An 11,487-nucleotide genomic window follows, 5' to 3' on the forward strand; every position below is an offset into this window, starting at 1 on the left:
AACAATTTCGGAGTGCACATCCTGCCTATAACGTCATCAACAATATTGATCCCAGTAACTGGCGATGTAATGTTCCCTTCCTCATCCCACTTTACAAGTCCAGTTGTATTAAAATAATTTAACAAGGAGACAGCAAAATCATAATCCTTAAGCTTTAATCTTAAGTCTATCAAGTGTTGTATAACAGGATTTGTTCTCACTGTCATCGTAGGCTTCTCAACACTTACTGCCGTAGGCTTCTGTTGATCAATAGCTTTTCGTGGTACAAGATAGAATTCTTTCATTATTCCTTATTAAATAGCCTTGAAATGAAATTTATAGCTATGGGAAGTAAAATGCCCAATAAATTACCTCCTCTTTTACTTGTTAATATGTCTTTCTTGAGTGAAATAGCCTTCTTCTTACAGGCTAATGTATGGAGTAGGGCTCTATATTTAGAAAGTCTCTTTAAAATTGGCTTCCCAACTTCAATTTTATTTTTTAAGAAATTATTAAATATTTCTGATAAGCAAAGTATATGTTCCTTTTTAAGAGTCTTAATTAACTTTTTCCTAGAATTATAACCTAATCTAGCTAATAGTTCAATAAATCCACGATACTTGCTAACTAAGGGCTGCTTCTTCATAGTTTCTTCACGTCATCTGAATTCACCCACTGATCAAATGAACTGTCGTAACCGACGTATCTAACTTTATATAAAGTAGTATTACCAACTTTACGTTTACTTATAATTCTCTCAATTTCAAATGTATCTGACAAGTAGGTGGGAGTCAACTCCTCTCTATAAAATCCGCCTTCTATAAGTCTATTATTTAAGTCCTTTAGATAATATAAAGGCACGGGTTGTTTAGTATCAATTTGAGCAATTGTAAATATTTCCTTAGTGTTCTGTTGATGAAAACCTCTTTTGAACTTTGAAATACGATTAGATAAGGCAAGCTGTACTGTATCTCCTACAGACAGATGATTACTGATGCGTGGCTTAGTCTGCTGCTCTCCTTTATACATGAGCTTAAATTGCCTAGTCACATCTCGAGGCGAAGATAAAGCATGTACATCAATAGGTATTTTCCCCTTTAATCCTCTATGTGGTGTTCTATTATACGTTTTAACCATATCAGGTAAAACATTTATATAGGTTAAGGTGTTATAAGCCGTTAAATATTTATATATCTTAGTTTTCAATGTTCTTATAAATCTCTCTGCAATGCTGGCTTTAGTTTCCTGAGAAAATACACTGTACAGATCAATGTTTTTACTGTCTAACAATCGTTTCATATATTTATTATAGAATTCACCGCCCTTATCAGTGTTAAGCTTCCTTACACCTTTTGATGAAGGTAAATCCAGAACAGCTTTCATGGCTTCACTTACACTCTGACCTGATTTAGTGGATAGTGGAACTACATGTGCAAACCTTGAAAATATATCAACACAAACTAATAAATATTTAATATCATTGTTGTGCTTAGCTAACAATGTCATATCAGCCAAGTCACTGGTAAAGAAAGCTTTAGGTCTAGGTGCTAAGATACGTCTTCGTTTAAATTTACGTTTTTTTAATAGATGTAAGGTATAAGCATTAGACGTTTTTAAATAGTCTTTCACATCTTTTATAGTTATTTCAGGGATTGTTTTCTTTGCAGCCTTATACAATTTTAAAACGCCACCAAACCCACCTATAGACTTGGGGTCATTGTATATCTTATTAAGAGTTTGTGTAATGTTCACCATTGATACACTATTTCATATGGGGGTTCATTTACAATATTTCCCCTAAATATTATGGATTCAGGTGTTTTAACGCCCAAGTCAACAAGTAAATACCCATACTGTCGAGAAATCACTTTCTTATATATATCTAAAAATTTCTTGGCATCTTGTTTTCCGAATATTTGTCTGCCTAATGGTTCTATCTGGGACAAGTCTCTTGATTTAAGCAGAATAAAATGAGAAGCATTTAAACTTATAGATCTAGAAAATTTCCCACTGAAAAATATATTTTGGGTTATAAAAATAACAGAGATGTTCTCATGCCGTCCCTTAGTAAATATATCACTTACTATTTTAGAGTTTGTAGATTCAACATACAAGTCATCATAAACAACTAATATATGAGATGTGTCCTCTGGATCAAGATCATCTAAAGGGTTTACAATTTCAGAGTAAAAAGATATCTTATGTTTAATAAGTGGATTAGTTCTCAACTCTTTATACCCGCTTCCACAGATAATTATTTTTGCAAAGTTCTGCTGATATTTCTCTATCATTTTAGCACATAAATAGCTCTTCCCACCATTTGAAAATCCAGCAATAATAATTCTTGACGGTTCACTAAATATATTCAACTGGGATTCAGTAATAACTTTTTTCTGCCCTTCCATGTTGCTAGGATTCAATAGACTAACTACAAATATATAATGAAAGGAGTATTTAAACAAAATCTACATTCGAGTTTTTATTTAAACATATCCAATACAGTAATAAAATCATAGAATATACATTATTATAGACATTTGAATCATATCAAATACAGTAATAAAATCATAGAATATCAAATATCATAGCCAATAAAATCATAGTCATAACATATCCAATACAGTAATAAAATCATAGAATATACATTATTATAGACATTTGAATCATAGTCATTTTCATATCAAATACAGTAATAAAATCATAGAATATACATTATCATAGACATTAAATCATAGTCATAACATATCCAATACAGTAACAAATCATATCCAATACAGTAACAAATCTTAGTCATTTTCATATCAAATACAGTAACAAATCATAGCCAATACAATATCATAGACATTTGAATATAGTTATAGATAATACATAGACAATACAGTAACAGACTTAGTTGTTGTTAGGGAATAATTGCTGAGCGACTCTATCCCGCTTTTCCCAAAGATTAAAAATGGGGAACAATTGACGTCTTGGTTGGGGATTATCTACAATTACTGGATCCTCTACCTGCACCTCTTCCTCTACCTGTACCTCTTCCTCTACCTGTACCTCTTCCTCTACCTGTACCTCTTCCTCTACCTGTACCTGTACCTCACGCTCTGGAATGTCTGGGTGACCGTAAGCTAATGACTCTGTGGGACTAATGAGGTACCTCTTGTCATCAAAAGCTGACAGACCGCGCTTAGTTGTTTTACACGTGCATATCTGTCCATTAACATTACGAATAGATCGGGATACAAAATTAAAAGTTGTATTTGTCTCTAATGTGTTCTGAAAAGATGCATGTGTTATTTTCTTTTGTTGGTGATAAGGAATCCCTTTACATTTACATAAATGTTCATTATCAAGGGTTAGGAGAGAATAAGTTTTAGGCTTGAGTGCAATTAATTCAGTTATAATTTTCTGCTTTACTTCTGACTTGAGGAGTCCTAGTTCACCTTTGCGAGTAGCAGAATACATGGGATGATCTTTGTCGAAATTACTGAAATCCATATAATCTTCTAGAGGAGCTTTTGTCATTTCTTGGAAAGCATCTTTACAGGTCAGAGTAAATATGAATGAGTCTGTATCCGTATAAATTAGTCTAGCTCTCTCCCCATAATGGGCTTTAACTACATTATACCAGAACTCGTATAAACGCCTCTTGGCTATCTGTAAGATCTGATATCCCATGTAAGAAGGAGTGGTAACTTTAAGGATGTCTTTCATTACTGTACAGAGAACCCTATCTTGACCTAAAGAGACAGCTCGTTTATACAAAGGGTTTCTTGCATGAGTTAAGAATGAATGTTTTGTCGTTACTAGATGGTGAGTATTAGCATATCTAGATATATTTGTCATTGATTTCCCCATACAGACTGTTACTTATGAGTTTAAAGGCTTTTTCTTTAACTTTACAGGTGGTATTGGCTCGTTCTCGAATGTTGGTTGAAATAAAATCTTTTAAATAGGGAGCCTGTTTAAATTCATAGATTGTTTTTACTCGTTCAACTTCTAGTCCAAGTTTTAATAGCAATTGCAAGAAATCAAGGCTTACTAAGTAGTCGTTTTGGGGCAAGTGGGATGCAATTAACTTAGTATTTTTAGGTGGGAGCTTACGTTTTTCATCATTAAGGGTTTTCTTACTGTACTCTGACAAAAACTCCTCCGTTATATTAGTATGAGACAGTACAAGGGGCAGATCATCAGTATCCCTGGCTACCTCGGGAGATACATGTTTTGTATCGCATAAAATCCAATAACCTTTGTCTTGATTACAGGGGATATGTTGTAACCCTTGCCCTAATAAGGTATCCCGCTCAAGGTCAGTTAATTGTCTAATCCCTCCCTGGGGAAGCACCTCAGCCATGCACGCTGCATATAAGCTGTTAAAGTCGAGGTACAAAATGTGAGTATCGTCATCAGAGCTAGGGTTAGATGTAGTGTGCTCGTTAACAGCCTGTGTAAATTGTCTAATGGAAGATGTGAACCCTCCTCTAAGATTCCTTCTCAACAAATCATATATATTCTGATCATACACATAGTCAAGTACAACTTTTGATTTAAATAAGAAAGCGTCCCAAGCATAACTAGGAAGTGATACATAGAAAACAATATCTAGTTCATAAATTTCTTTCAGTGATGTTCGCCAAAGTGTAAATATATCAACTAGCATTCCCACGTCAACTTTTAAATATAACATGAGGTAATCCTTGATGTTTGTACAGTTCCCTAAATTAAATACTTTAAGAGCATTGTTATAATCTTCTTCAGACAGTGGAGAGTCATGTAAAACATTGTAAAACTTATCTCGCGAAGGGAGCTGAGGTTCGTCTAACACGTCCATGGAAGAAATATAATCATAACATAGGCTTTGTTTACCTTTAATTAACAGAGCTTTAGCTTCATCGGATACGCCATTTAGTATGTGTTCAGTGTACTTGGTGGCTTTCTTACCGGCAACGTGCTCGCTTGCTAAGGTTCCTAATGACCCATTAAGGAGTGCTAGGCTATCTAGGAATTTAAGTTTACCTATGATGACTTGCATAAATTTCAATCCTTCCTTGGTTAGAATTTCTACATCGCGGTGAGGATTTTTGGACAGTTCTTTAAGTATAATTCCAAGATCATAGGCAGCATTATGGGAAAATGTGGTCAAGTATCTACGAGCATTTTTACATTGTAAATTGCAACGAGCACAATAAGCACCTAAGTAATTATTTTCCTGAATAGCATGATTATGATGTCTATGTTTATCTTTCTTATCCTTGAAAGTTTGATGACACAATTGACACGTATTTTGTCTTTGAAACATTCTTTCCTGTTCTCTAGACAAGTTCTTAGGGAAGTTGGGGAGCTGAGCATAAATAGCTTTCCATGAGGCTTCTAGCTTTGTAATAAAATGATTGACCGCGTCTGGGCCTACGTATGAATACGTTTCTACGACATTGAATTCCCTGTCTAAAATCATGTAAGCATAAGCAATTGCTTTATGCTTACATTCCACCATGCCTCTAGGATTTTGACGGTCTAATAGACATTCAAAATCGTAATAGGCGGTGTGAGTTGGGCTATAGGTCCTACCGTAATTTTTAAAACTGATTTTATCACTAGGATTATAGAACGAAAATACTTGGGATACAGTGCATGACTCTTCGTGAGCCTGAATTTCATCTAAGGGAGCATGCAAAAGGCAAATTTTACAGAATTTATGAGTGTTAGGAATTTTATACTGATTATTGTTAATATTCTTTACAAATTTATCAAAATCCTTGATCAGACAGAGATGCTTGCCTTCTAATAACAACAAAGGAACTTTATCGGCATACTTTTCCTGGCTTTTCCTAGCTAAACTAAGATAGTATCTGTTACTTTCATGAGTTATTGTATAAATATAAATAGAAATTTTGTTAAGCTTCTCTATTTTCTTAAGGTTATCAAATGATACGGGGAATCTGATTTCATCTGCCCATACTACGAATCTTCTAAACCATCGAAGGTTTTTGTAATGTTGTCTAACGTTATGCATAGTCCTGCCCATTGCTAAGTTTTTATATGCTGCAATGCACTGTAACAAACACTCATCTCCTTCACTTTCAGGATTAAATACTGATTCTTTACCCCTTAATTTCGCAGGATATGGTACGTTAAGATCCAAGGTGCATAGGGTGGCGAATATATGAAAAATTAATGGCAAAGCCTGACATGGAATGAATTCCTACACTTGAGGATTGGACATTTTTTAGGCATTCGTCAATTTTAGCAGACATTTCGTCAACCCATGAATTTACGAGAACTTCCACCTCTTCCTGTGTAACAGTCTGAGTTTCGCCTCTAATTGAAAATACTTCATCTAATATTTCATATTGATCGTCGGCATGATTAAGTTTTTGCAAAATTAGGCTTACATCAGGGTAAATGTGAAATGAGGGAGGGAATTCTTCCTGTATTTGTCTGAACTGATTGTCTATATATTCTATAAAAAATTCCCTATACCTATTTATATATAAGCTGGGGTCGGCGTCTAAATGACCAGGAATGGAGAACGAATGTCTCGAGAATGAACCTTCGAAATGGTTAATGACTTCTAACACTCGCGGAACAACGTTATCTAAGTTAAGTACCTCTGGGGAATCTGGAGCGTTGACTTCTTCATCTGATATGTCGTGAACAGGGGGTTGATTGTCTTCTTCTTCTTCATCTGAGGATGCCTGCTGGTTGCCGTCTGGTGCATCTTCTTCTAGCTCCTGGGACAGCTGGGGTTGACTGCGTACAGGCGTGCTCCACTCAGAGGGTTGGGTTGAATCCAGGGGCGATTCTGTAATATAATATTAGCAATGAATAAACATTAAGAGGAAAACAAATTGGAAAACAGTAAGAGAATTTGAAAACCTTAATAGGAAAATATCGTGTAAATAAGAGGAATTATTATTAAGAGGAAAAACAAAAAGTTTAAATAAGAGGAAAAACTGAATTACAGATAAATAATAATATTACTTACGAGCTGGGATGTTGATTCCACCAAGTATGAGATTCTCTTGATAACGAATAGGAACTCCTGTAATGGAAACATTTTTCTGTATGAGTACTTATTACTTGTTTATACACTTGTTAAAAAATACAATTATTAACTTTTAAAATTACGAAAATTATTGTGAAAACGTACGGTTATTTATGATGCGACGGCGTTTGGGTGGAGGTTCAATGACGTTTCTGGCTTCGGTGGGAGGTTCCCGGTTAACGGAGAAACGACAGTATGGGCAGGAAGTAGAACCATGAACTGAAATGAAAATAATATATATATAAATTGACTGTCTGTATGTATGTATGTATGTGTGTTTCGGATATATATTTTCTTTGAAAGTTTATTGAATGTGCGAGAAAAAGCGGTACTTACGATTTGCACAATAGAGTTGTCCACAGCTGGTACAGGTTACGTCAAAATGTCCAGGCGGTGTAGGCCCGTTGCATCCTATACAGTACAGTCTGCATTCTTGAAGAGCGTTGATGGACATTTCACCTAGGCATGTTAAACATCGTGTTTGACACACATGCACGATTTCGTTGTTGATAGGAGACAGGCACAGAGGACATACTGACATGATGATATGACTAGGCTGGGGGAACCTTGTGAACAGGATGAAGATTGAATGCTGACTGAAAGTGTAGGCCTCTGAGACTTTGGCGATCTGAGGGGGCCCCTGAATGAGCGTAATAACGATAGTGTGCCCCTGAGTGAGCGTTTGGCTGTTTTATTAATAGCGAGAATGATTGGCGAATACTGGGAATAAACTCTTTTATTATAAATTGTGTAAACTATGAATTAGATGACTAAATAAATTATAAATAAATAAATAAGTTTTATTAACGCTTAATGTATATATATATATAAATTATTACGGTGGCGAACGCCGACAATGACTGGTAGATGTCTGGGACAGGTAATCAGGTGATGATTGCCTCGGGCAGATAGCCTGGGGCAGGTAGCTGGGGCCAGCTTAGATAGTCTCTGAGACAGTTTCAGTATTAAAGGTTACATTGAGATGCTTCGGTTGATTTGTATAAAATTGACTGGTTAATGAAAAGGAATAAAATATTAGTATGTCAGAAAATAGGAAGAGGGAATAATATGAAGAGGAGAGAGAGAGAGAGAGAGAGAGGAGGGACGGTCCAGATATTATGGAGAAGATAAGATAAGATAAGAGGTAACCTGTATGCGACGTCTGGCTGGCCGGGCGTAAGGTAAATAAAAGTGACGCGAGAGATTGCGAGGTAAGGGGGAGGGAGGGAGGGGGGTGTGATGTACGAGCCCCTGAAAACCCTGACTTATACAGATAACTTTCTAAATTTATATGAATAACTAAGGCTTACATAGACGATTTTGTAAGTTGAAAACATGTAAAATATGTCCGTAGAGTTCTCATGTAAACCCTAAAGAGCTACATACGTTACTTGAATTTGTTCCATAAGCCCTTAACAAACTTCTAAGTCTCGGAAATTATTTTTCTCATAAGAAATCCTTACTTTTAAAATATGTGACTGACAAAATTTACCTGAAAACCCCCGACATGCTACACATGAATTTCCAGAAAAAAAAAAAAGTTACCTGTGAGTCGTACAACTCACAGGGGTCCTCTCCCCCCAAAAAAAAAAGTTACCTGTGAGTCGTACAACTCACAGGGGTCCTCCCCCCCAAAAAAAAAGGAGCCGCTGGCTCTTCCTCCCTACTACTGTACTGAAGGTACTGGTGGTGGTACTGAAGGTACTGGTGGTGGTACTGAGGGTACTGGTGGTGGTACTGAGGGTACTGGTGGAGGTACTGAGGGTACTGGTGGTGGTAATGAGGGTACTGGTGGTGGTAATGAGGGTACTGGTGGTGGTAATGAGGGTACTGGTGGTGGTAATGAGGGTACTGGTGGTGGTACTGAGGGTACTGGTGGTGGTACTGAAGGTACTGGTGGTGGTAATGAGGCTACTGGTGGTGGTGCTGAGGGTACTGGTGGTGGTACTGAAGGTACTGGTGGTGGTAATGAGGGTACTGGTGGTGGTACTGAAGGTACTGGTGGTGGTAATGAGGGTACTGGTGGTGGTACTGAAGGTACTGGTGGTGGTACTGAAGGTACTGGTGGTGGTACTGAGGGTACTGGTGGTGGTACTGAGGGTACTGGTGGTGGTACTGAAGGTACTGGTGGTGGTAATGAGGGTACTGGTGGTGGTGCTGAGGGTACTGGTGGTGGTACTGAGGGTACTGGTGGTGGTACTGAGGGTACTGGTGTGGTACTGAAGGTACTGGTGGTGGTACTAAAGGTACTGGTGGTGGTAATGAGGGTACTGGTGGTGGTACTGAAGGTACTGGTGGTGGTACTGAAGGTACTGGTGGTGGTAATGAGGGTACTGGTGGTGGTGCTGAGGTCACTGGTGGTGGTACTGAGGGTACTGGTGGTGGTACTGAGGGTACTGGTGGTGGTACTGAAGGTACTGGTGGTGGTAATGAGGGTACTGGTGGTGGTACTGAAGGTACTGGTGGTGGTACTGGTGGTGGTACTGAGGGTACTGGTGGTGGTACTGAGGGTACTGGTGGTGGTACTGAGGGTACTGGAGGTGGTACTGAAGGTACTGGTGGTGGTAATGAGGTTACTGGTGGTGGTAATGAGGGTACTGGTGGTGGTAATGAGGGTACTGGTGGTGGTACTGAGGGTACTGGTGGTGGTAATGAGGGTACTGGTGGTGGTACTGAAGGTACTGGTGGTGGTAATGAGGGTACTGGTGGTGGTACTGAGGGTACTGGTGGTGGTACTGAAGGTACTGGTGGTGGTACTGAGGGTACTGGTGGTGGTACCTAGGGTACTGGTGTTGGTACTGAAGGTACTGGTGGTGGTAATGAGGGTACTGGCGGTGGTAATGAGGGTACTGGTGGTGGTAATGAGGGTACTGGTGGTGGTACTGAAGGTACTGGTGGTGGTACTGAGGGTACTGGTGGTGGTACCTAGGGTACTGGTGTTGGTACTGAAGGTACTGGTGGTGGTAATGAGGGTACTGGTGTTGGTAATGAGGGTACTGGTGGTGGTACTGAGGGTACTGGTGGTGGTAATGAGGGTACTGGTGGTGGTAATGAGGGTACTGGTGGTGGTAATGAGGGTACTGGTGGTGGTAATGAGGGTACTGGTGGTGGTACTGAGGGTACTGGTGGTGGTACTGAAGGTACTGGTGGTGGTAATGAGGGTAGTGGTGGTGGTGCTGAGGGTACTGGTGGTGGTACTGAAGGTACTGGTGGTGGTAATGAGGGTACTGGTGGTGGTACTGAAGGTACTGGTGGTGGTAATGAGGGTACTGGTGGTGGTACTGAAGGTACTGGTGGTGGTACTGAGGGTACTGGTGGTGGTACTGAGGGTACTGGTGGTGGTACTGAGGGTACTGGTGGTGGTACTGGTTGTGGTACTGAGGGTACTGGTGGTGGTAATGAGGGTACTGGTGGTGGTAATGAGGGTACTGGTGGTGGTAATGAGGGTACTGGTGGTGGTACTGAGGGTACTGGTGGTGGTACTGAGGGTACTAGTGGTGGTACTGAGGGTACTGGTGGTGGTACTGAAGGTACTGGTGGTGGTACTGAAGGTACTGGTGGTGGTACTGAGGGTACTGGTGGTGGTACTGAGGGTACTGGTGGAGGTACTGAGGGTACTGGTGGTGGTACTGAAGGTACTGGTGGTGGTAATGAGGGTACTGGTGGTGGTAATGAGGGTACTGATGGTGGTAATGAGGGTACTGGTGGTGGTAATGAGGGTACTGGTGGTGGTAATGAGGGTACTGGTGGTGGTACTGAGGGTACTGGTGGTGGTACTGAAGGTACTGGTGGTGGTAATGAGGCTACTGGTGGTGGTGCTGAGGGTACTGGTGGTGGAACTGAAGGTACTGGTGGTGGTAATGAGGGTACTGGTGGTGGTACTGAAGGTACTGGTGGTGGTAATGAGGGTACTGGTGGTGGTACTGAAGGTACTGGTGGTGGTACTGAAGGTACTGGTGGTGGTACTGAGGGTACTGGTGGTGGTACTGAGGGTACTGAGGGTGGTACTGAAGGTACTGGTGGTGGTAATGAGGGTACTGGTGGTGGTGCTGAGGGTACTGGTGGTGGTACTGAGGGTACTGGTGGTGGTACTGAGGGTACTGGTGTGGTACTGAAGGTACTGGTGGTGGTACTAAAGGTACTGGTGGTGGTAATGAGGGTACTGGTGGTGGTACTGAAGGTACTGGTGGTGGTACTGAAGGTACTGGTGGTGGTAATGAGGGTACTGGTGGTGGTGCTGAGGGTACTGGTGGTGGTACTGAGGGTACTGGTGGTGGTACTGAGGGTACTGGTGGTGGTACTGAAGGTACTGGTGGTGGTAATGAGGGTACTAGTGGTGGTACTGAAGGTACTGGTGGTGGTACTGAAGGTACTGGTGGTGGTACTGAGGGTACTGGTGGTGGTACTGAGGGTACTGGTGGTGGTACTGAGGGTACTGGTGGTGGTACTGAAGGTACTGGTGGTGGTAA

At 40.1% G+C, this 11,487-nt stretch overlaps 1 protein-coding gene across 2 annotated transcripts; it reads right to left on the reverse strand.

Annotated features, from left to right (window-relative positions):
• Positions 1-2,675: 2,675 nt before the first annotated feature.
• On the reverse strand, positions 2,676-7,747 carry LOC138357584 (uncharacterized). Of its 2 annotated transcripts, none has more exons than XM_069314541.1 (4): positions 7,355-7,747; positions 7,124-7,237; positions 6,959-7,015; positions 2,676-6,775 (listed from the first exon to the last, which is right to left on the reverse strand). In XM_069314541.1, exon 4 carries the CDS (start codon positions 5,996-5,998, stop codon positions 3,803-3,805), a length of 2,196 nt encoding a protein of 731 aa, XP_069170642.1. In that variant the 5' UTR covers positions 5,999-6,775; positions 6,959-7,015; positions 7,124-7,237; positions 7,355-7,747; the 3' UTR covers positions 2,676-3,802. The 2 variants fall into 2 exon arrangements, with proteins under 2 accessions (XP_069170642.1, XP_069170643.1); XM_069314542.1 differs by having other exon boundaries at positions 5,996-6,775.
• Positions 7,748-11,487: the final 3,740 nt, after the last annotated feature.

The sequence above is a fragment of the Procambarus clarkii genome, chromosome 79 (genome assembly GCF_040958095.1).
Source record: "Procambarus clarkii isolate CNS0578487 chromosome 79, FALCON_Pclarkii_2.0, whole genome shotgun sequence".
NCBI classification, from domain to species: Eukaryota; Metazoa; Arthropoda; class Malacostraca; order Decapoda; family Cambaridae; genus Procambarus; species Procambarus clarkii.

What these genes read in the sequence shown, in the direction of transcription:
- LOC138357584 (XM_069314541.1), bottom strand. Translation starts at nt 5,998, where the DNA reads ATGGGCAGGACTATGCATAACGTTAGACAACATTACAAAAACCTTCGA.